The sequence below is a fragment of the Amphiura filiformis genome, chromosome 12 (genome assembly GCF_039555335.1).
Source record: "Amphiura filiformis chromosome 12, Afil_fr2py, whole genome shotgun sequence".
NCBI classification, from domain to species: domain Eukaryota; kingdom Metazoa; phylum Echinodermata; class Ophiuroidea; order Amphilepidida; family Amphiuridae; genus Amphiura; species Amphiura filiformis.
In genome coordinates, this window is record NC_092639.1 from 67,744,983 (window position 1) to 67,771,276 (window position 26,294).

Genomic DNA, 26,294 nt, shown 5'->3' on the forward strand with positions numbered 1-26,294 from the left:
AATAGGGGGTCGAGGTTCCATTTGATATGACTTATGCATCATGTTATCACAATAGGGGGTCGAGGTTCCATTTGATATGACTTATGCATCATGTTATCACAGGGGGTCAAGGTTCCATTTGATATGACTTATGCATCATGTTATCACATTAGGGGGCGAGGTTCCATTTGATATGACTTATGCATCATGTTATCACATTAGGGGGTCGAGGTTCCATTTGATATGACTTATGCATCATGTCATCACAGGGGGTCGAGGTTCCATTTGATATGACTTATGCATCATGTTATTACATTAGGGGGTCGAGGTTCCATTTGATATGACTTATGCATCATGTTATCACATTAGGGGGTTGAGGTTCCATTTGATATGACTTATGCATCATGTTATTACATTAGGGGGTCGAGGTTCCATTTGATATGACTTATGCATCATGTTATCACATGAAGAAGGTCCTACCTGCAATAGCTGCCCTACTGACATTTGACAATTTCTGCATTCTATATACACATAACACCTGGCAGTTATTGCAGATAGGGCAATTGTACACTTAAGTCCTGTTTTCACTTCTGGCAGCTATTGCAGATAGGGCAATCGTACACTCAAGTCCTGTTTTCACTTCTGCTTTTCCTGCAATTTTGTTATATAATTACCAAAAGGTGCTTCAGTGAGCTATTCCAGGTGAAATCCATACACCCCCTGTGGAAGACATGATCTTAATCTTCCACACAGTGGATGTAGATTTCAAGTGGATTCACCGGTTCAGGTAACCCTATTTAAAATACACACCCCTGTGTGGATGACTAAGGTCACATCATCAATAGAGGGGTGTATGGATTTCAACTGGAACAGCCCAATATTTACAGCTGTATTGTGTGTGTGCTATCTATATCATATTTTAAATGTGTATTTATTAATGCTTTGTAAATTGTGCAAGATAATTATCTGTGTGATATTATAAATTATATCTAAGCAACATCTAATAAAAAAAAATTGGAGAAATGAGTTTTCTCCTTCAGAACATGTGCAGTTCTTGTTGTAAGCATCTATCTATTTCCAGGTCAAAACGTGAAGCTAATCTGATTTTACCATACCTGTAATTAAGCCCTATCGCATCACATTTTGCACCTCAAAATATGCCTTTTCAAAATAGTGTGTAAAATTGTGATACAGGTTATTCTGCTGCGACGTCAAACCCCAAATAATGATTAAGCAGCTCTGCAAAGATATATCACATACAGGCTGTTACAGAATGATTGATACCAATCAGTTTTAGTGTTTACTGAAAAGCCTGCTTCTTCCAAATGCAACACATGGTCTTCTTGAAATGACCATAATTTATTGTTATGTGAGTACTGTGTATGACATTAAATCAACAAATTATAATAGATCCTATGTTGTATTTTGATGTGGCAGTCATGTCCATAATTACTGACAACTGATGGGTACAATCGATGGTACAATCATTTTGATACACATTGTACAAATTGCTAAATTTACGAAAAATTGTTTGACTTTTTGTGGTAACCAATTCATTTTAAATTTTTGACTTTGTATGTACTCTTTATCATCAAAAATCTTATTGGTATGCTCAACAAACCTTGACAGAAATCACTGATACAAGCATTTTGATTTTGTGTTATAAGTAACCTCAACAATTTGGTGTAAATAATTTTAATTTGTGTTATACAGTAAGCCAAAAAAATTAAGGTACCAGTTATGTTCACCTCTTGTATATCCTAAACAAAGACAGATATGTCATAATTGGAACCAGCAGCCAATAGCTGCATCTTTTAGCTCGAATTTAAGACCTCGTTTGTTGAAATTGTTAAAGAAATAAAGATATGAAGATACAAAAACCCAAGGAAGATGCCAGGTTAAAAGTTGCAGTTTGCTCCATTGCATGCCCTATTGATTTGCACACAATGCACTCACGAACAAGAGAACCAGCACCGTGCTTCCATTGATTAACACGTTAAAACTAGGGTCATGCTTTCGTTGATTAGAGCACAAAAGTGCAACTTTTGATTTCGTTTCTTTATTAGGTTTTAGACCACCGTTTCTTTAATTCTCAACCAATTTCAACAAATGAGGTCTTAAATCAGAGCTAAAGAGTGCAAGTTTTAGCTGCTTGTTTTAATTTTTTGATGATTTTTCTTTATTTAGGATATACAGGGGAGAACACAACTGGTACCTTAATTTTTTGGCTTACTGTTTATAATGTTGTGAAACCATTTTATGCATATTCAGGCTGGTCCCAATTGCTCAGGGCCTTTGATCATGTGGATTGTTAGACCACCAGGGAACTTGAAGTTTGACAAAATACCTGCATCTCCATGCATTCCCACTCTGCTATTATGTCTTCTTTTGTCGGCTCTAACAGCAAATACCCCTGAAATAAGAATAATAATATAGAATAATAATGATTATACTACTATTGGCCCATTCTCCGATAAAGCGTTCAAAATGCCAAATCTATGTTGCCCATAGTTTCAAGTCGTATTCAGACTTGTTTCGCCAGAAAGAAATAACTTTTATTAATATAACTTATACTTAGGAGTTGCTTTCTAAAATGTGTGAGGCTAGAGGTTGTAACATGCCTAGAAAATATAAAACAATAAAGCTGATTATGGGTGTCCATTGTTTTCCTCCATGTCGCCAGCCAAGATGCGTTCCGTATAATGTGTCTCTGCTCACTAAACATGCGCGCATATTATGGATTATAGGTAGTTTTCATTAGCTGGTATCATGCCCTAATTATAAAGTATAAAACATCACAAAACAGTAAATAGAAAGCAAATTTATACTTCTACGCTACTCAAATTTGGTACACTCACCGGAGCGCTTTCACCGGGTCAACCGGCGTCTTCAGCGGATGTTATTGCTCTGAAGATTGTTGTTGCTAGTGATGTAGTACTAGGACACCTCTGACGACGTCACAGATGTTGATGACGTCAAACTTGAAGATGTTGTGCCGCCCCCTTGGTTCCGGGGGGTCAGGAGGTTGTCCCAGACAGGGTCGATGTCCAACCCTTTGTCACGGTTCAGTCTGGGTCTTTTAGTTCTGATATCAAACATCTTCAAGTTTGACGTCATCAACATCTGTGACGTCATCGGAGGTGTCCTAGTACTACATCACTAGCAACAACAATCTTCAGAGCAATAACATCCGCTGAAGACGCCAAGTTGACCCGTGAAAGCGCCCGTGAGTGTACCAAATTTGAGTAGCGAGAAGTATAAATTTGCTTTCTATTTACGTTTACCGCTACGTATGAATATACATCATTATATCACAAAACAGGTTATTAAATTTTTTTTCAACAGGTCTTTGAGACCATGTCGCCAATATTGTTCACAGATACGTTACCATATTTCTAATGGATAACAATCTGTGAAAATAATTTGCTAGATGAATGTTCTCATATGTGATGGATCAAGCAGGCTCCATAGTTATATTATATATATGGAACATAACACAATGATTTCAAAGTAAAAATATCAGGTCTATAACTGGCAAAAAGTCCTGACGTTACGTTCATGTCGTCACAGATACGTTATTTAAATTCTATTCCCGTCGGAAAAAACGCTGTGATAAATGAAGCCAAATACCATACCAGACATTAGTACATTGGGTGATGACTGTTCAGTATGGGTATTAAGTCGGTAAGTTTTTACACTTGCATGATTAAGACAAAGGTGGGAAAGGGCTTCACAGATACGTTACCACAGATACGTTACCCCCAATACGTACAAGTAATATTGCTCAAAAATGAAGTGCTGTTGAAAAATCACCCATGCACTGTTTTGTGTTCTTAAACTATTAACGTTTACGATTCTGAATGAATTTCATGAATTCTTTGTGGTTGGCATTTTGTCATTCCTGAGACCAAACTTGAACACTTTATTGGAGAATGGGCCTATTGCTGCTGCTGCTACTGCTGCTACTGCTGCTGCTACTACTACTACTACTACTACTACTACTACTACTACTACTACTACTACTACTACTACTACTACTACTACTAACTACTACTACTACTACTACTACTACTACTAATATAATAAATATTAACAATAGTATTGTTGCTTACGCTTTACGATGATAATGAATGAAGATGATAATTAATGATGGTAACAATTAATGATGATGACGATCGTTTTGTAGAAATATTTCAAATTTGATACTTTCATCTTTACTTACACTTTGATCAGCCAAGATTCCATCAATCTGGATGCACAGAATGTCAAAAGATGGCCGCTTTCTTGGGTCTTTCTGCCAGCAATTGGTCATGATTTCATACCTGAATTGAAGAATATATATTGTCATGAAATCATAATTATTTTGTTTCTGAAGTAACACTTGATCTAAAGAAATGATACTAGCTGACATCAAATTATGATTTTTAAAATGGATCTACGGCCCAAAATCCCCTCCAAAGGACTACATTATTTCACGATCCATCTGTCCAACTGCAAATGTACCATGGGAGATTAACCTATGGGTGTTACCAATGGGCTATTCCAGTTAAAATCTATACACCCCCTGTGGAAGACATGACCTTAATCTCCCACAGATGGGGTGTAGATTTCAAATGGAGTCACCCCCGGAGTCGCCCATTACCCAATTTGAAATTCACACTTCCTGTGTGGAAGATTAAGTCGTTTATTGGTAAATTATGCTTTACAAATCCACTTGATTACTCACGTTTTTAGACGTTTCATCTTCCTACGGAAGACTTCATCAGTAATGTGATGAACCAGCAACACTCCTACTCTCATCTCCAGAGGGTGTAGTTCTTTGTAATAGCTGGCCAACGTTGATGAAGGGACATACTCACTCAATCATGTATATGACCAGCTATTACAAAGAACTACACCCTCTGGAGATGAGAGTAGGAGTGTTGCTGGTTCATCACATTACTGATGAAGTCTTCCGTAGGAAGATGAAACGTCTAAAAACATGAGTAATCAAGTGGATTTGTAAAGCATAATTTACCAATAATTGATATCTAACAATCCTGATGAACTTATTCAAAAAGATTAAGTCGTGTCTTCAAAAGGGGTATGGACTTCTACTGGAATGGCCAAAGTCTTCACTAGTCAGCAAGTGGTCACACAGTGGTTTGAATAGGTGCAAAGTGCTGCACAATTTGTTTGTATCCTATCTTAAATTTGTTTGTATCCTTGAGAATTTTTTCTTTTTTCCCAAATTTATGCATTTTTATTTCTTTTTAGCCCGTTTTGACCAATTGCCGTGATTTTTCCCCTTTTTTTCAGAATTTTCAATTTTTCATTGAAATGTATTTTATGCCCCTCCAGTTTTACAGTCTTCTACCACTTCACGCCCATATTTTGTTCAGGTTTTGTATGATATTTTACTAAAGGCCTCTACTTTTGTAGGGTGTATTATAGGCACATTATCAGTCACTTAACAGTGCCTAATGGAAGTGCATCCCTCTAAAACAACAGGTACTTACACCTCCGATTTGCAGCCTTTTGGCTTGGGCATTTTGCAGCCATGTTGTACTTTTCGTATCACTTCCTTTGGGCTACAGCCTGGATAGGGACTAGAACCTACGATAAAACAGATAATACATTACAGGTCATCAGTATTTTCGAACCTGGACAGAGTCTTTATAATATTAACAACCGCAGCTTCAAACAAATCTATACTACTTTTATTCAGTGTGAAATTTACTCTGAAACACTGATTTTTAGCTTCTAATATGCCATAAACCAGGAGCTTATAAACCCTGGCTTTGCCCCTGGACCCCACCAGCGGCCCTAAGGCGAGCCCTGGACACCACCCGTTTAACAATTCACGGCAAGCCGCTCGCGCATTTAATACTACAACTTTTGATCAGAAATTGGGAAATTTGCCCCCCCCCCCCCCCACGAAAGTAGGGTTCTAGTAACGCCACTGACCGTGGGAACGAATTTGGCAGCTGCTCGGGGATCACTGGTACCAGCGGCGGTGGAACGATTTTGAAAGTGGGAGGGGGCAGTCAATGGAAAAAACGCAGGGGTGTGAGGGGGATGTGTCCTCGGAAGTGAGAAACTTTTGCAAAATGAAGGCTCAATTGCCCGCTCAATTTAAGCTATTTGGTGGACAATTTTGGTACTACTCTAAGAAATTAGAGGAACAAACCTATATTTCATGTTTTCATCAAAGTCGAGGCATGCTCTGGATCAGGGTGCGGAGAGAGTCCTGAGGAATGTTCATACACTCTTCAATCAGAGCATCTCTTAGTAACTGGACATTGTCTGGAACTTGTTGCCGTTGTCTTAGCCGTCTACCAAGCATGTCCCAAGCATGTTCAATTGGATTCAGGTCAGGTGACCTTGCAGGGCAGTCCAGAGTCTCAATTCCCTCATTGTCCAGGAAGTTCATCACAACACGAGCGATATGTGGACGGGCGTTATCCTGCATAAGAATGAAATGTTGACCAATTGCACGAGCAATGGGGACAACAACAGGTCTCAGTACCTCATCTCTGTATCTTACACCCGTCAGTGAGCCTCTGTCTATCACAATAAGGTCCGTACGTCTGTTCAAAAAGATCCCTGCCCAGACCATGACGGACCCACCTCCAAAATGATCAACTTCAACAATGTTACAGTTAGCATATCGTTCTTCTTGACGTATCCATACCCTCACACGCCTATTGGTGGAAACAGTGAATCTGCTCTCATTTGTGAACAGTACAGGTGTCCAATCACCATCTTGCCAATGTTGGTGATTTCTGGCAAAGTCCAATCTGGCTCTGCGGTGCCGTGGGATCAAAATGGGACCTGTTGCAGGTCTTCTAGCGTTCATTCCGTCTTCATGCAAACGTCTCCTTACTGTTTCATTGCTCATACGCACACCAGCCCCTCTGCGGAAGTCCATATTTATGGATCTTGCTGTACTCTGGCGGTTACGACGAGCAAGCAACTGGAGATAACGGTCTTGCCGGGGGTTGTGATACGTCTGCAGCCTTGGCCGGGGCTTCTGCCATACAGACCATCTTCCAGGTAGCGATGATATGCACGATTAATGACACTGGGGGATACCCCTAGCTGCTCAGCTGCATAACGCTGTGTGTGACCTTCTGCAAGCATCTGGACAACCCTAGCAACCTCAACCGCGGTCAATTCGCCATTAACAACATCCCACATGCTCAGAAGACTGAGCGGTACCAGTAGAAATTGGATTAACATGTTGGAATGAAGAAATTTGAGAAAAGCTTATGGAGTCTGCTTTACACAAAATCAGTGCTTTGAGTGAACACATGGATGTCCAAGGCCGTAAGTCCTTGAAGACATGCATGATTTCACATTTTGGCTGTCCAGTATTGCTAAGATTACAATAGGCTACACCTGGTATACAAATGACATGTCCTTGATGCTTTCTGTTGATGCAATACCCAGTTCAAGTTATTACATAACCTTCTTCCTCTAATTTCTTAGAGTAGTGTATTATTGTGTACAACTTTAGTTTGAAAATGCCGAAAATTGGTGAAACTGTTATAGCGCTATTTTCTTTCTTTCAATCATTTCGCTCCGCGGTCTTTCTCTCATCAATCACGCTCGCCTACGATCTTGGGTAGTCGATAGCCAGTTATAGAAGGAGACAGACCGCAAGCGTACTCAATCCGTAATCTATATTATGTTGTGATACTTTGTTGATTTGATGATGCGGAATTAAAGATTTTGTTATATTTTGTAATCCAGCTTTTCTCTTCGTGTATTCAGCGAGTCTTTCCCCGTGATACTTGGAGATCCATCGGTCATCTATTATGGTGTGAAATTATATCTTTCAACAGAATAAATAATTGATGGATCTCGGGTGAGTTTCAATCCATAACAAAATGAAGGCCGAATTAAAGCCATTCGTGGACAACTTCTCAATATTATTAATTCAATTATATGAATTATTACTTTAAACATTAAAGTGTCGAGTAAAGCAAAGGGTGAACGCAGGGGGTGCATTTGGGGTGTCCCCTTCAACTTGTAGGGTGCATCAGATGCCCCTCATGTCAATGGATTCATCTGTCCCTAGTCTTAAAATGTTCCTATTGTCACAAAACTAACATGTGCCAAGTTTGAATTAATTCGGAGGTCGTCCTGGGGGGCCACCGAGAGCCTAAAGTTACAATGTGTGTTCCTATGTAGTAAAGTTCGTTGACCCCTGTACAATTCCAATTAGAAGCCGATCGAACAATTTAAAGTAGCTGCCATATCAAAACCGTTAGGACTTAGAAGCTCAAATCTTTTGCGCTTATAGTACTGATAATCATCTTCGAATCGGTGATAAAAATTAATCACCAACACAATGAGCATGTGTGGAATTGGCACAAGCGCCCTCGATACAAAATTTCAGTGAAATAGGCATTTTGTGGTAATTTTTACCTCAAATTTTACAAATGTTGATGTCCTGGTTGTCATTACACTTTTACAAAGCAGATTTTCTGAACTTTAGATCAATATATAATACATATTAACAACTTTCAGTTTGAAATAAAGTATTATAGCACTTGGTTAAGACAGAAATTATAGATTTTCCCAAGAATATGGACTGTGGGGGCGCTTTTGACAATAAAACACACAGTCATTTCTTTGGAGATGGATTTTCATCACAGATTCAAAGATGATTATCAGGACGCTTAGCTCCCAAGTTTTGAACTTCTAAATCCAAACGGTTTTGATATGGCAGCTACTTTAAATTGTTCGATCGGCTTCTAATTGGAATTGTACAGGGGTCAACGAACTTTACTACATAGGAACACACATTGTAACTTTAGGCTCTCGGTGGCCCCCCAGGACGACCTCCAAATTAATTCAAACTTGGCACATGTTAGTTTTGTGACAATAGGAACATTTTAAGACTAGGGACAGATGAATCCATTGACATGAGGGGCATCTGATGCACCCTAAATGAGAAACTTTTGCTCTATGAATGCCCAATTGAAGCCATTTGGTGGACCATTTTCGAACGTTCGTTATGTTTGGAAAATCCGAAAATGGGTTAAATGAAGGTCCAAATTTAAGCCAATCGCCATTCGTGGACATGTTTTCACTATAAATTATTGCTTTAAACATTATAGTCTTGGATATCCAAAGCAGAAGCAAAAATAGGATTTGTTTATCCATTTACAGGGGGTTGAAAATTTTTGCAAAATGAAAGTCCAATTGAAGCCATTTGGTGCATCATTTTTAAACTTTTTCAGGGTCTAGAATAGAGATTTGATTATATTATTTATGTGACACACATCACATTATTGGTTTGATTAAGGGGGGGGGGGGGGGGCAGGCCCCAGGCCGAAAAAGTAGAGGAGCCACTGGTCCCCTGCCCCTCCGGTTCCGCCGCCGATGACTGGTACGCGCCGTTCAATTTGCACACTGTAAAATCGGAGCCTATTACCAATACGGCGGGATGTTTAGTAAAACGAGGCTCGAAAACCGAGGATCGAAAACTGAGGCTCGAAAATTAGAAAAACGAGGCCCGAAAAACGAGGCTCGACCATTATTGCATTTTTAATCCATAGTAGGCCTATCTATTGAATGTTGTGTCGGGGTGTGTTTGGGGTTTGTGGGATTGTGTGTGGGTGTCCCGCAGGTTTGGAAGGGGTGTGGGGAGTGTGTGAGGCTTGTGGGTGTGTGTGCTTGTGTTTTGACTGCGTTAAAAGCTTGTTTGGTTCAGGCCTCGTTTTTTGAGCCTCGTTTTACTATTAGTAAAACGAGGCTCGAAAAACGAGGCCCGACCATTATTTCATTTTTAATCCATAGTATCTATTGAATGTTGTTGTGACTTTGTGGATGTGGGGGTGGGGGTGTCCCGCGGGTTGGGGTGGGTGTGGGGAATGTGTGAGGCGTGTGTTTTGACTGCGTTAAAAGCTTGTTTGGTTCAGGCCTCGTTTTTTGAGCCTCGTTTTACTAATTATTACCCTGGGGGTATTTAGCTATCCATGCAATGCATTATAGAACCCCAACGGTTTAAGCTTGTATTAATATTATTTATTAACATACTTGTTTGGTTTGTGATATTTTAAGCGTTTTTATGGTCTCAGGTCCGCGCCATTATTTTTGGTTTTACCCACAGAATTAAATTTTTGTGGTTTTACCTTATTTGCTTTGCTCATAATTAAAGTGCATACATGATTGTGAGCACATTTTGTGTGAAAATCTAATGTTAAGGAAATTGTTAGAATTTAGGGAAATGGACATAAAGTGATATAAATATCCTTCATTGACATTTTTATAAGAATTTAACACGAACCATCATTGTTGAATTTCAAAACTGAAACAATATGGAATAATACTGATCACAACCCACATTCATTTTGTGCGTGAATCGAAACTAAAATAATTAAAAATAGGTTTCCGGTTTCATATCAAAACACGTTGATTTGAATGAGCAAGTTTTATGGGGTTTCAATTTCAGAAAACTACAGCACCAATTTTTAGGATTGTTTTACCAAATGAAATAGAGCTTTGAACTTAGGCTGCTTTGCATTCCCTTTTTGATAAACAATTCATTCCATTCCATGCATAAAACACAGCACATCCCCAGTGACCGCTCTGCTCAGAATAGGATTGGTGGCCTTTCTATGGTCAGAGGGAAGGATTAGAGGGATGATAAATTAAAATGGTCTACTAAAGTAGACTAGTTTGGACTTCGTAAACAGTGTCGACTAAGGCCTAAAATTGTTTGATTGGCGTAACCCGACCGACCCTAAAAATAGGCTCGACCCCAGACTTTTTTTTCTGATTTTTTTTTTGCAAAACCTTTATCATAGGCGATTTACAGCTTAAAATGTGCTTAATTTTTTTAAACTATTTTGGTTACGACTATAATATTAAACTCAAGCCCCTCCCCCGGACTGGTGTACTGCCGGGAATAGCCCTGGCCAATGCTGTACTACGGTAGCCTACTTACCAAGTGTTACTATCTCCCAAAGAAGGACAGCAAAAGACCAGACGTCACTCTTAGTTGTGTAGATATCATCCAAAAGAGACTCAGGTGCCATCCATCGTATGGGAAGGTGAGCCTGGATCACAGCAACAAAGAAAACACTGATAACACTAAGGGCAGGGCATGTACGCGTTTCAAATTGGCCCCTCGGCGGGCCCCTCGGCCTCGGGAATTGGACGCCTCCGAAAAAAATGAAGCCATAGTTGAAGCGGGAGTTGAAGCCATATAATGTGCCCCATTCTTATATCAGGACTACCATATGAATTGATAAAACAAACCATCAAGACAAGGGCACGGTCTTCGCTCACCTTGGAAGGCTTGGATTCTATATGCTAGTCGACTTCAAACCCATACCGATTTGGCAATGGAGCTTTCAGGACATTTCTGTTGCACACAACTGTGAATAAACCAACAGACTGCAGTAGGCTATGTTGATATCAAACACACCTTCATTATGCTAAATCCAGTTGAAATCCACACACCTATCTTCCAAAAATGGGTTACCTGAGTGGATATACCCCTGGGTGGGAGATTATCCTCCATATGGTGTGTATGGATTTTAAGAAATCCGCCCATATGCTTATTATCGATTTTCTGTTCGTTATGTTAATCTTTTATCACCTGTAGGCTGTTTTGTGTTGCATGTAGACGTCATTCCTGATAGTGACGAACCCGATAACTACAGAGAACGTTATTAAAACGTTTTATACCCTTTATATAACCCGACAATAAAATGTTTTCTGTAAAACATTTTGTGATTACTGGGCAAGTCAAGTTAAAGGCTCTACGGCGACTTTTGACATTTCCGAGCTGAAAATCGGCAGCCATTTTGAACTTGAAGGTCAAAATAGGTCAAATCATTATTACTTATAGTTTTACTGTTCAACACTCAACTCAATATGATCATAGCTTTGATTAGAGCCTATTATGAAAGATATAGGTCTACGACGAATTTGAAAATTTGACTTTTGTGAGCTGATAATTGGCGGCCATTTTGGATTTTAAGGTTAAAAAAGGTCGAATCATCAAAGTTTGCCTTATTACGTAAAAGGTGAGAAATTAGCAGAATAGAATTCCTACCAAGAAGATGTACAAAGTTTACTCAGTGGCGGCCATATTTAATTTGACGGCCATCTTGGAAAGACATAATTTTAGCCCTTACTCCACATTTGTTTTAAACACGTCAAAAGCTTTTGGTGCTTTTCCGAAAAAATGCACGTACTTTCACGCTTCTGCAGGACTAGAAGGACTTGTCTAGTTTAAAAAAACCCAGAACAAATAAATAACCATAATAACAATCAAAGCATTGACTTAGGGGCTGTGCAATAATTATGAGCCCTGGGGAGGGTAAAATTGGGGGGGGCAAGAAATTTTTGCGAGCCAAAAGGGGGGCAAGCAATTTTGGCAAGCTGAGAGGGGGGGCAAGCGATTTTTGGCACACATTCATGGGGCGCCTTTTAATAAAACGCTCTAAAAAGGCTTAGGAAAACAGTACGGAAACGCTTAAATATGCAAATTTTCCTGCTCGCTGCGCTCGCAACAGGTATATAGACCATTTAAGGTTTGTAAATTGGGATCCCAAAAATTTGGCATGCGCAAGGGGGGGCAAAGAATTTTGGCGGGCCGAGAGGGGGTGGGCAAGCGATTTTTGGCAGGCCGAGAGGGGGGGCAAGCGATGTTTGGCGAGTTGTTTCGAAATGTTACCCCCCCGGGGGGGCTCATAATTATTGCACAGCCCCTTAGTTTACCTGGTTGGTTCTCTGATACGTTTTGATATTCATAACATCACGGGCCAATCCAAAATCAGATACTTTACAAACGAAATCCTCCGTCAACAAAATATTCCGAGCTGCCAGATCTCTGTGGATGTACTAGAAACATTGACATTACAGGTAAAATTACATTATAATAATTCACCTAAGGTTTACAGGATATGCTGTTCTGCAACTTGATTTTATAGCCATGCACTATAAGCCACAGTTAAAATTCCTGGGCACCATACTGACTAGGCCTAGATATGTATGCCTGATTAATCGTCGTGATCACGTATTCGCCGTAGTGTGGCATTGGGTAAAATTGCAAAATGTTGCACGCTTTGATCGCACTGGTCCATCAAGTACCAAAATTCAACCTCATTTTGGGCTTAAATAGTCTGAAATTGGCAATTTTTTGCTCGCTTCTCGCGCAAAAGCAGAACTGATACCAGATATGCCCCCCGGGTCGTGACCTCCCCCTAAGGGCTTCTACAACTAAAACCCAGAGCTAAAGACTATTCGGCATTCTGTTGTGTTTTCATGACCATTGGAATCAGCATGATGAAAATGCATTATAAAACAAGCCAAGTGATTCAATGGCCGTTCTTGGTGAATGGTGATATTTTGAGAAAATATCTCAAAACGTGGACATATTATAAAAAGCCTATGGAAAGCACGCAAAACATTGACGTGCGCTTTTACCTCGTGTGATGAAATGTACGCCATTCCACTCGCTATTTGATGAGAGAATTGAAGTAACTTTGTCCACGTGGGTATGCGAGTATGGCATGGCATGTTGGAATAGCATGTGTCGTCACGACATCGTGTGTCCATTAAATAATCCTTCAAATTACCACGAGAAGCATACTCCATTATCAACAACGGACCTGTCAAAAGGAGGAGGCAATAAATCGATTACAATTGAACGAAATGGCAAAGTGGCGCTTGGACTAAGTTGCAGCAGCCCCCCCCCCCGACCAAGTGGCAATTGGACCAAATGGGAATTGGACCAAGTGGGAACTGTACGAAATTGGACCAAATTGGGATTGGGCCAAATAAAGTTGGACGAAGTGAAAATTGAGAATAAACTAAAAATAAACGTCTACGTGGCACAGCGTCACCATCAGGTCAATAATTACATTTGTACAGACGGAATCACTTGGAAATGTAAACGCACCATCAAGCGCTAGATCACGTCTATATTTCCATTCCATTTAATGAAAAGAGTCATAGTCCTATCTCGAACAAAATCGGCATGCGTAGATGTTGAAGAAATCTAGGCTAAGGTTATGAAACATCCTACATATTGCTAACTAGCACTGTTTAAGATCATTGATCAAAACGAAGATTTTGACACCATTTTCATCAAGATCGGAGCAAGTTTAAAATTTTGACCTTTTAGAGGTCAACGCTTGACCTTTGACATTTTGGTAATAACTCAAGAACGGTACATCTTAGATACCGGTATAGTAAAATTATACATTTTCTGAATCCTTATGACCAGAGGAATACATTAGTAATGTTTTTGACACAATTTGATGAAGTTTGATATTTGACCCCATGTAAAGTTTAATGACCTTTCCCCCACCCATCCATGGGACAATAATTTATTTTGAGAACAACAAAATTTGTGTACTAGGGATTTTAAGAATTACGAAGAAGTATAGGTTAGAAAAATGCATCTGGGCGTATGGGGAACAATAGCGGCGAACTAGACTAAACCCCTTTATTAGATTGTCAGCTCTAAAACATGTTTGCCGATTTTTTCCTTCCTATACCATATTGTAACAATTCCATAAAAATAAATTTGTATTTCTTTTGAAATTGTCTTCATTGAGTTTATTCATAAAATGATAGTTAAAAGATGGTAAGCCTTATAACATTATAATTAAAAATGCTAATTAGAAAGATAAAAAACATAAAGTAACGCTTTTTCCGAGTTTGGTAGTCACAATCTAGCGATAAGGCCAAGAAAAAAAGTTGTTTGTTTGTCCTCGACCACCTGCATGTGGAAGACGTGGTCGGTCAGTCGGACTTTTTTTTAAAATAGTTAATAGACAAATTTATCTTAATAAATAAAGACCAACTTGAGATCTTTCATAATACTCTGTTTAGAAGTGTAAAAGAAACTGTTTAAATAACTTTTCCGGATGGCAAAATTTCTGAAAGAAAATAAAAAAAATTCTCTTAATTTCCAAAATTAGGGTCGGTATTCTTTTGTACAGTAGGCCTAAACTCTTTTTCCAGATATGCCAGATTAGGTTCGGTCGGTTAAGGAGAACCAAACATCTTATTTTTGGCCCAATTTGGACTGACCTGTTTGTACATCGGTACTGAATCCCAGCAAAGTTACGACATTGGGATGAGGCTTCATGTCCCGCATGATATTGATTTCTCGCCTCAAGTTATCCATTACTTCAGGATTGCACGAATTTTCTATAAAGATACATAAAAAATATACGATTCATATCATAAGAATTTAGTATTGAGCCAATTCAAAATATATCTCAATATTATGCATTCATCGTTAAAAATGTATTTTTGTTGAAAACGCGCGTTAATACAGTTAAAGCCAACGTGTGATTTGCTCCACAGCGATGTCCTCAATTGTTCTACTTTTTTCATGAATGTAGGCCTAATGCCTAATGGTATAGGCCTACCACCATGTGAAAGACTAAGCTTGAAGTGCTTTAATTACAGTAAAACGACAATAGGCCTAAAGGGTTTATAATAAACACGGCCGAGATCTCCGGTTTTATTTCGTCATTCGTCAAATTCGTCATTAGTCAATAGTCATGCAATTTCTTATTCTTTACAAATTTAATAGTATAAGTCATGAACATTATGTTGAAATGATGCAAATTAATGTGAATTAATTTCGGCTCAATGTTATAGTGGGATATCTGCGTGCGCAGCGCATGTCAAAGTTTTCAGTTTCATACTATTTGAAGGGAAAGTTTACACACATTTGTTTGTTTTTTCAATTGCAATTAATTGTACACTATTTTATACCCATATCATCATTATCTGATGTTAGTCTGATTTACCTTTGACTGTTTTAACTGCTACTAGCGTTGTCACCCCTTCATCAATAATTCCTGTCGCCTCGCCTAGAAAAACTTGACCGTATGCTCCTTGCCCGAGATGACTAATGTACTGTATTCCTTCGCTAGGAAAATCCATGTTTCTGGAGACATTGTGGTATATTTGCTGGCTCAGCCGATTCTTGTTTTTTATCGTATCCGAATCACCTTTTGAATTAAAAAAAATCATGCGTATTGGGCTATTCCAGTTAAAGGCCTATTCAGTGATTTGCTCATCCGGGCGATCGTAAAACTCATCAAAATTCAGATTTTGACACCTTTGATAGTGTCATACCGTAGATGTTGGGATGCGCTAATAAGCCTGCTAGTGGCTACAACGAAAGCCGCTGGGATGGGATCACTGTATAAGTCCCAGGAATAAGCCTTCAGTTAAATTGCACGTTCTATGACCTTAATCTCCCTCATATAGGGAGTGTGAATTTCTAATAGGGTGACTCCATTTCCAGGTGACTCCATTGGAAATTATACACCCCCTGTGGGAGATTAAGGTTATGTCTTCCGCAGGGGTGCACAAATTTCAACTGGAATTGCCCTTTACACTGACAGCCTCATCATACACCCCACCACTTTCATGACTTACGCGTCAAAATACAGTTTTTGGTATCAGATGATAGCACGTGTTTTTCTTATGGGCGGCGGTGCCAAGTTTAGGCCTGGAATATGTTTCGTTTAGGCGGTAGGCTGAAGGAGATTAACCTTTAAATTGCACCACCTATACCTTAATCAAATGTACTAAAAGACTAAATAAAGAAATAAGAAGACAAATAAATTATTAGAAAACATAACATAATACAATGTAATCATAAACATACATTATGTAAAAGGTATCACTAACACTGCAGTTTTAAAGTGCTCGATACCCACAGGTGGGTACTAATACAAAATAATAATGGTTTATACACCCAGTGTCACAACACGTTATCTGATCTGGATGACTTTGAGTGGTTGTTATACCTTTCCATACACTTCTAGTGCCCGTTTCTATTCATCGTTATGTATTCTTCTCCCGTGCATTATTTTCGCGAACTACCCTTCACAGCCCAAATTATATAAACCTGCACGCTAAACAATGCATTATCTAAAACCTGCACGCTAAACAATAGATTCTAGATAATACGTGCACGCTCAAATACTAGAAATACTACTTTCACATAACCATAAAGTAGAGTTAGGTGGCGCTTTAGACACAGAGATCACATAACTATATAATTGTCTGTTCGATATATATACCAACAAAAAAGTACGAATATACATTCTGTGGTGTTAAAATGGTATAGTTACAAACGGTGTTCTATAATAGTGTACAATTACCGAATAAGGTGCAACTCGCTAGACTTGAGTCCAGTCCTCGTTTACCGAGTTTACGATTAGGGTTTAGGGTTGGGATAGGGCAGTCTTGTAATAAGATTAGTAGAGTTGCACCCTTGCAAATATCATTGTCATAAATTATGATTAATGACCTCAAATAAATCAAACATCAAATGAGAATAATCGAGCTTCTATTAATTAAAAAGGGCCAAAACAGGGGGATCATACTTATACAAGATGACACCATTGCAAAATATTCAGCATTTTACAAATGAAATACATGTAGGCCTATATCTAAAATAACATAGCCGGGCCAGGAAACACACACTAGCGCATAATATCATGATCATGCTTTATAATACCATAGGCCTTCAAACACATGTGTTTGAAGGCCTATGATAATACTGAACAAATTGTTAAATCCCAATGTCGTGTGTTTTAATATAAGTAGTTCAAATTATAGAGCTATAAAGTCCAGTTGATATTCACCGTAGTACTAGTCTGACATCTAAATCGATCGTTTCCAACTGGTTCAGTGCTCTCTGTGTTCGAAACCACGATATTAAATGATCACAACATAAAGTCAAGTCAATTAAACCATGCGTGAATAAGTTACCTAAGTATGACGTATGGCGCAATCGATACCATTGATTACAGGGATTGATTTTCTTTACCAGTTAAATGCTACGTAGCTGGTCAATGTCCTGACGGTGTTTTTAAAATGTAAGATATTTTCCCTAATATTAAAACTAATATAATGAATGCAGCAATTAATATTGCCTATTGTTTTAATAGGCCTACACTCAAAGTGTATGACGGATAATGTACTCGTGCAAATGCATTCGTCAAGATAATTGCACTTGCCATGGAGTTATTGCATTTAGCTTTCGAGCCTATCGGCTCTCAAGCTAAATGCAATAACTCCACGGCGCGTGCGATTATCTTGACGAATGCATTGCACTCAGTTCATTATCCTTATCTTAAAAGTGTTTCCTGTAAGGCCTATAACAGTCTTTTGTTACATTTGGATATTTCACAGAAACAACTGATTTACTTAAAGGTTTCCCTTTTAAGGGGCAACTGTCCTTTTTCCGGCAGTTACACATTTTCTTTTGTGTTTTGCTCGCATTGCGTTTATTAATGCGCGCATTGTGGGATGTTATAACGCTGCGCATAATGCAACAGTAAGAGACATGTCATGTTATTATTCAACTTGGTGCCTTTAGGGAAATGATTTAAATCAGTTTTATAAAGGTTTCCCTTACATTGGTTTTGACATTCATACTATACGGAGAGTTGAACCATATCACTGGTACTTTTCTCTTTCTGTTTTTTTATAATTATTTCTTTGTGTTGTTTCCCTTCTGCTGAACTTGATTGTTTCTGTATAATCCTCAAGATGAAAATGATAGTGATACCACTTCCGTAAGTAGTGATAGTGAGACGGATAATGAGAACTTTATATGGGAACTTTGGATTCAAAAAAAAAAGGGACATGTTCGAGATGATAGATAAAATACAATTTAAAGAAGTAAACGACAGTTTTCAAACCAAGCTTAAACGGGACGTGCGCAGTATCAACTCATCTGTCAAGATTTTCGTGAACGCTTACAAATCCCGAAACATTTACAAGATGGATAGCAATGAATACAACAAACTCCTGACAGACAGCATAACAAAAAACTATAAACTAGCTGACGAGAACACTGATAATAAAATAGACAAGGAATTTAATGAAATTGCTAGGAACCTGAACTTATCCCGAGACTTATCCGAAAGGAGATGCATTCATCACTTTGAAAGATCATAAGGACAATTTTGAGAACAATACTAAGTGCAGACTTATCAGCAAAGAGCGAAATTGGCAGAGCAAGCAAGATAATGTTGGACCGTATCAACAATGAGATTAGACAAAAAACAAAAGTGAAACAATGGAGGAACACAGATGCTGTCCTAGACTGGTTCATGAATCTACCAAAAAGAGTACGCAAACCTTCATCACGTTTGACATTGTAGACTACTATTCGTCAATCCGAGAACCTCCTCAAGAAGACACTAGAATGGGCCAAAAGGTTCACGAAAATAACAGAACTGGAGTATTAGGGGCTGTGCAATAATTATCAGCCCCCCCGGGGGGGTAAAATTTCCTAACGGCTCGCCAAAAATCGCTTGCCCCCCTCTCAGCCCCCCAAAAATCGCTTGCCCCCCCTCTCAGCCCGCCAAAAATTCTTTGCCCCCCCCCTTGAACATGCCAAATTTTTGGGATCCCAAATTCCAAACTTTAAATGGTCTAGATGTATGTTGCGAGCGCAGCGAGCAGGAAAATTTGCATATTTAAGCGTTTCCGTACCGTTTTCCTAAGCCTTTTTAAAGCATTTTATTAAAAAGGCGCCCCGTGAATGCGTGCCAAAATCACTTGCCCCCCCTCTCGGCTTGCCAAAAATTGCTTGCCCCCCTTTCGTCTCGCCAAAAATTCTTGCCCCCCAATTTTACCCTCCCCCCAGGGCTCATAATTATTGCACAGCCCCTTATGCATGCTAGGAAGACCCTGCTCTTAGACAACCACGGCAGAGTGTGGATGAAACAGGAAACCAACAACGCATTCGATTATGGGCGCGTTTTATTGAGCAGAAGTATGCGAGCTCGTAGGTTTATTAATACTCCACGAACTAAAAACCAACCAGGACATGGAAAGTGTCGGATTATACCGAGATGACGGCCTTGCGGCATTATGAAGGTGCTCCGGAATCAATGCAGCCAGAATAAGAAAGCAAATCACCAAGCAATTTCAACAATTCGGACTTAAAATAACAGTAGAAACTAACCTAAACTTTCCAGATGCCCACCTAGATCTCATGGATGGGAGCCATAAGCCATATCACAAACCTAACAACCCACCAGTTTACATCAACACCAAATCCAACCACCCCTATAATAACCAAGAATATACCGGCAGCCATTGGAAAAAGAGATTCCAACTTGTCTTCAAAAGGATATAATTATTCAATGCAGCAGCTGATAAATATATACAAAGACGTTCTGAAATCTTGCGGATATACAGAAACAATCAAGTTCAGCAAATGGGATCGAAACAACACAAAGAAACAATCATAACAAAAGTGATATGGTTCAACTCTCCGTAAAGTGTGAATGTCAAAACCAATGTAGGGGAAATTTTTATAAACTTGATTAAAAATCGTTTCCCTAAAGGCACCAAGTTGAATAATAACATGACATGTCTGCTGCTGTTGCATTATGCGCAGCGTTATAACATCCCACAATGCGCGCATTAATAAACGCAATGCGAGCAAAACACAAAAGAAAATGTGTAACTGCAGGAAAAAGGACAGTTGCCCCTTAAAAGGGAAATGCTTAAAATCAGTTGTTAAATTTATTATATTGGGTAAAAAACCTATCAAAGGAATTAAAGAACCTGTTAAATAGAAAAGTGAGCTCATCAAATGAAGGCATGGTAACAAGCCATCAGTAATGTATGCTTGGTAATCAGTCACCTGAAGATTGCTGTGCATGACACTGTGTATAAGCCATATTGTTTTGTATAACATAATACAATGTAAATAGACGCCAAATTAATAAATCGTGGTAAACAATTAATAAACATAATAGAGCCAATCCATGTCAAAGTTGTATGGGCTCCCTTTATACATTTATGGCCCTCCAAACACATTTTTTACGCCGAACCCCCTAAATTTCAACTTGCTGCCACGGGAAAACGAAATAGAGTATAAAGCTCAAATTTTCAGGATTTTACTTTCTCACCAATATCTAGCACCACACAGAAAAAGAAAAAAATTGAAGAGGTGCTGCGGTGCACATCCCTGGAGTTGACATGGATTGGCTCAATATATATTTGGTGTGAACCGATGCACCTTTGGTCTGTATATTTACCTGAAGAGGATCCAGCGTTGCTAGAAGGAATAAAAGTCATGTAGCTGAAAGGTCCGGCCCCAAATTGGGTCTCCGAAGTCACATTGGCCGTCTCTTGCTCATAACTGCATTGTTAGTAGTAAAAGTACCGCGGCGGCGTTTATGTTGTATTATTTAAAAGAGAGTAGCATATAGCATTTGGGCATTATGCGATTTTTTTTTCAACTTCACACAAAAAACAAATGCATGCTGGGTGACGTCACGATAAAGAAACTTAATCATATTTATAAAACTTGAATGAATTGTCAAGAACAAAATGTTGAGACGTCCCAGTAATGCAATGAAGGCTGACACAATAATTGAGTACAAATAACCCTAGACAATTTCGGCGCGGGAATTTTGAATGTCGTGTGTTGAGAGCCGATTGTTTTTATTCGTTTTTATGGTCAATATGAATTTGTTTTAAATAAAACCATGTGATTCGTGCTTTATAATTATTTTTCTAACACTTCCGTTAATATTTACACTATATGTAGACAAGTATTTTCGTATAGACATTTAGGCACGGGCATACTAATTCACACTCCCTGTGTGGAAGATTAAGATCATGTATATTAGGGGGTGTATGGATTTCGAATGGAATAGCCCGTTGATCAACGGATACTTACATACTTTCATTTTCGTTCGATCTCTTCTTTGAATGGAATTTCCAAGCAACACAGAGTACGGTGAATATTGAAAAACTAACACAGATCACGGCTACGAATAAGATGCGGCGAGACAGCTTGCGCCCATTAACATTGTAGGTGATCTGTGTTGCATTGCTGGGGCAATTCGTTACCATGGTTGCCAGTGGTGGGAGAAATGTTTCTGCATCCATTTCTTGTTGCTGGGAGACGAATGGTGTAGTAGTGGGAAGGGTATAATCATCTATAGATTTGAAACAATGTCAATTTACAGGCATAATAATTATTATTAACCTTTTATTTTTCATATAGCGTTATCAAATATTATTCTCATGTTTGGATTCCTGACGACTATTATAGGCGGTTATTATATTTTACAAATTCGGTTAAAAAACTGAAAAAACAAATCGCAACCCATTAGGGCATTGCTTTTAACGTTAGAGGTATAAAATTGTGAAAGGTTCAATTTGCGCAGCTCATTCTTAAACGGAGCTCCTGTCTTCTGACAGAGCTGGGTAAGAGAACCAATAACTAATAACAAAATTACCAGCAAAATGATGGGTGTGCGATGGGCAGCCCTTGGCAGCGAATGCGTACATGTAGCACTTTAAACGTATTGCTCTAACGTCTGCTCCTCACCCACCGCGTACGTGGTATCGTTATGTGCATGATACCTTCTGCGTAATTAAATCGGCGCATGTGGAAGAGTTCACAAATCACATAAACAGTCCAATATCAAATTCACGCGCGAAGAAGAGGGAGACGGGCAACTCCCTTTCCTCGATACGCTAATCTCACGAACACAGATCGGATCGGTGAAAATCCAAGTAAGTAGGTAAGCCTACTCCCACGGATCAGTATTTGAACTTTAGCTCGCACCATCCGCTGGAACACAAACTGAGTGTTGTGAGAACCCTCTTATATAGAGCGGAGACGGTTGTTACTGATCCTGACGACAGATCTAAGGAGATAAGACATGTAAAGGAGGTGCTATACGAGAGCGGCTATCAAGACTGGACATAGCTCAGGGATCGTCCAAAACAGAAAGAACAAAATAAGGACAGCGATGAAGATAGCAATAAGAAGGGCATTTTTGTCACCTTGCCTTACGTGGAAGGATTTTCGGAACTGCTTTCAACTCTGCATGTGTTAGCACTGCTTTCAAACCTCAGAATACTCTGCGCAGATCTCTTGTCTCCCCAAAGAACAACACTGAACAAGAAAAGCAACCCGGTGTCGTGTACAGCATCCCTAGCAAAGACTGTGACTCCCTATACATTGGTGAGTCTGGACGCAAGCTCGAATAGAGGCTAACAGAACATAAATCCAAAGCGGCCAGTTCCAAGTCAGCGATCAAGAAACACATCGACAGGAGCAAGGGACACCAGATTGACTGGGAGAACGTAAAAGTGTTAGAGACGGAATCCACGGACTTCCCTCGCAGGGTCTGCAGAAGGTGATATAATTGGAAGCAATCCATATTAGAACTAAAAAGACCCAGACTGAACCGTGACAAAGGGTAAGACATCGAGACATCGACCCTGTCTGGGACAACCTCCTGACCCCCGGAACCAAGGGGGCGACAAAACATCTTCAAGTTTGACGTCATTAACATCTGTGACGTCATCGCAGGTGTCCAAGTACGGAGTGAAAGTTCATTGCCGTGGAGTGGCTGCTTCCTGGCTTGAGCTGCAATCGACGTTTATTTTAAGGACGTGTACAGATGAAGCAAGTTGTTGTTTGCTGTATCAAGCCCAGGTAGACATATTATAAATCCTGTTCCATCAATCTAACATTCTGCTGCACCGCCCCCGACTTGGGACGGGCGGTGGTGGGTCGAGCGCTTTGTTCCGGTATAAGGTGTTGAAACCAACGTGCCAAGCCATCACCCCTTAGTATACCAAGCAAACCCTTTGTCATGGATCTGCAGGGCAGCACTGCTGGAACATCTTGATGTGTGCAAGTTCTATTAGAGGTTAGATTGGTCACAGGATCCTGGTCCTATGTGGGGAAGTAAAGCTTGGTCATTTGTTCAACTTCAGGTTGGTCTAGGTCGAGGCATCACTAGCAACAACAATCTTCAGAGCAATAAAATCCGCTGACGACGCCGGTTGACCCGGTTAAAAGGGCTCCGGTGTGTGGGTCAAATTTGAGTAGCGTAGAAGTATAATCATGCTTTCTAATATAAATAAATTTATAAATTAAAGTGAAAGGGCAACAGTAACTTTTGTTATTTTACCTTTGCTATATGGATCCGTTGACAATATTTCACTTGTAAATAGATCGATTGATATATGATACGTAAGTGTCGTATTTCCTAGTTTATTAGAACACACACATTTGTAGCCGCCTGCATCAGTCGTACTGATGTTATGTATCACCAAATATGACGCCATAACGTCTTGATCATCATAGTTTGGTTCAGTGGTAAACCATATTCTAGTACCGTATTCCATCGGGTTTAAGCTGCTTGTCTTAAACCACTGCATGTCTGGTGCTGGATTGGCTGCACATGCGCAATATAGTCGTATAGTATCATTGATGTTGTCTTCTCCAGGCACGTTGAAGGACATATTGGAAACCGGTGATGGTGCATCTGACGGGAAGCGAAAAGTTAATTCATTTTTTATAAATAGGACCGTTTTCAATAATTTCAGAGACATTTTCGGCATAACGATTTGTTATAACATTTTAAGGCTTTGATTTACTATTTACTATTACTACGATACGATTAAGAATGTTTTCCTTATTTATTCCATCACCCATAAATACCAGTGTGCAAGTGTCAAAAGGGAGACAAAATCAAGCAACATAACACTTACAGTTTACTCGTGGCAAACTAGCGACTGCAATTGGCTGTTCGATTTGAAATCTGTCATACACGTGTGGAAGATTTAAGACAAGTCTTCACACAGTGAGTATGTTTTTCAAATGGAATTGGCTAGTGCTGTATAATTCTTTTGCAACACATGCCCCTTGTAGATGGCTTAATACCTATATCGTCAACTAAGGTGAGTATTTCAAATCATCGGGAAGTTGCACAATAATCTATTTGAAGCCCGTAGACCCTCTGATCCTCCTATTTCAAATAGAAGCTCCCAACTAGTGAACATACATGTAGTGGTGGTGGACTAAGTGGATTTTGTAAAGTGGTCTTCAATTTTTCCGACTTACAAAATACTCGAAGTATCACTGAATCATTTATCATCGTTCCAGGAATTTGACAAGTGATTTGCTGCTGTTGGTGATATCTTGATACTGGACACGAAGCAGTTATTCTTGTAGAGAATGTAGAGCACGATTCTCCGCTCTTTTCGTTGCGGGGAAATATCTTGACTGTCGACGTGAGTAAAGTAATTGATGAAATCCATTGCAGTTCTGTTGCTGGTTTGGTGTTGGCGACTTGACATGAAATGTTCAGCAGTTCGTTTTCTGCTATGGTCAGATACTTGGATCCATTGTAATGTTCAGAAGAGATATGAACATATTGTGGTGGTGCTTAAAGAGAATCATATATAGTATAATAATGTTAATTCAAATGGGGACAATTAAGCATGCATTGATTTGTGTGGTCATCAAAGTCCTGCACCCGCCTGACATCTGCCATGTACCACTGGCAATATTCACTTTTGGACTTATAGGCTTGGGTTAGATAGACCCGATCAGAGCTAGTCGTATAGAAGGTACTCACCGTTCACGGTTAGCCGGTAACTCTCAATTGTTTTTTCATCAAAGTAACATCTATAGACACCATCATCACACACATCAGCGTTCTCAACAGTCAGATTCCAGTAGCTCTTGGAATCAGTAGCAACTTTAAAATTACTATATTTCTCATGTGGTGTGAATTTTGTAACGTTGTTGAAGATAACTTCACCTTGTTCATCTTGCCCGTGCATCCAATACACATCTCTCGGATCACCTGGTTTATTGCTACTAACCCGAGGGCTAATATCACAAACCAACGTTGTCTTGTCCCCAACTGTAATAGACACGTCATGGTATAAAGCTCCTGTAACATATGATAACAAAGTAAACAGTGATTTATAGTGCGCTATGCACTATAGTGGCGTGCGCAGGGGGGAGGCGGCCCCCAATTTTGTCATTCGAGGGAAATGTCCAGTCGAGGGAATGGTAGATTTGGTCATTTAAGGAGACAATGTCGGGGAAAATGATCACTCGGGCAAAATAGGAAACTGGGATTTTGTTTGAAGTCAGTCATTCATTTCATTCGGCTGCAAAGGCGACTACAAATTGGTCAGTGCGCTTGATGTTCAGCATCATTCTGTAACATGATGTAGCAAAAACGTTGATCTTATTTTCCATGTCAGTAGATATCACCCAGAACACACAGCCATCATGGCCATAGAGCAATATTGTAACACAAGTGGTGTAAAAAAGCTTGAAAATGCAATAGAGATTGTAATAAAAATTGTTGCAATGGTTGCAGTGGAGATTATTGGACTTCTCCACAGACATGCTCCAATTTCCAAAATGCATATACCATGCAAGCAACTTCCTTCGGGAAAGGTCATTGGTGATAGAGCCCGATTGCATACCATGCAAGCAACTTCCTTCGGGAAAGGTCATTGGTGATAGA

The 26,294-nt window shown here is 39.4% G+C and overlaps 1 protein-coding gene across 1 annotated transcript in view; it reads right to left on the bottom strand.

The window, feature by feature from the left end:
• Window positions 1-1,660: 1,660 nt before the first annotated feature.
• LOC140167048 (fibroblast growth factor receptor 4-like) overlaps window positions 1,661-26,294 on the bottom strand; it is a 31,055-nt gene continuing 6,421 nt past the window's right edge. The window contains exons 2-14 of the mRNA XM_072190527.1: window positions 25,386-25,706; window positions 24,869-25,192; window positions 23,934-24,290; window positions 21,677-21,938; window positions 21,030-21,133; window positions 15,756-15,959; window positions 15,025-15,144; window positions 13,411-13,595; window positions 12,703-12,825; window positions 10,919-11,030; window positions 5,478-5,574; window positions 4,202-4,301; window positions 1,661-2,392 (exon numbers count right to left, since the gene is read on the bottom strand). Of these exons, the coding sequence (XP_072046628.1) occupies window positions 2,291-2,392; window positions 4,202-4,301; window positions 5,478-5,574; window positions 10,919-11,030; window positions 12,703-12,825; window positions 13,411-13,595; window positions 15,025-15,144; window positions 15,756-15,959; window positions 21,030-21,133; window positions 21,677-21,938; window positions 23,934-24,290; window positions 24,869-25,192; window positions 25,386-25,706 (2,411 nt within the window). The 3' untranslated portion in view covers window positions 1,661-2,290. The remainder of the gene's footprint in view (window positions 2,393-4,201; window positions 4,302-5,477; window positions 5,575-10,918; window positions 11,031-12,702; window positions 12,826-13,410; window positions 13,596-15,024; window positions 15,145-15,755; window positions 15,960-21,029; window positions 21,134-21,676; window positions 21,939-23,933; window positions 24,291-24,868; window positions 25,193-25,385; window positions 25,707-26,294) is intronic.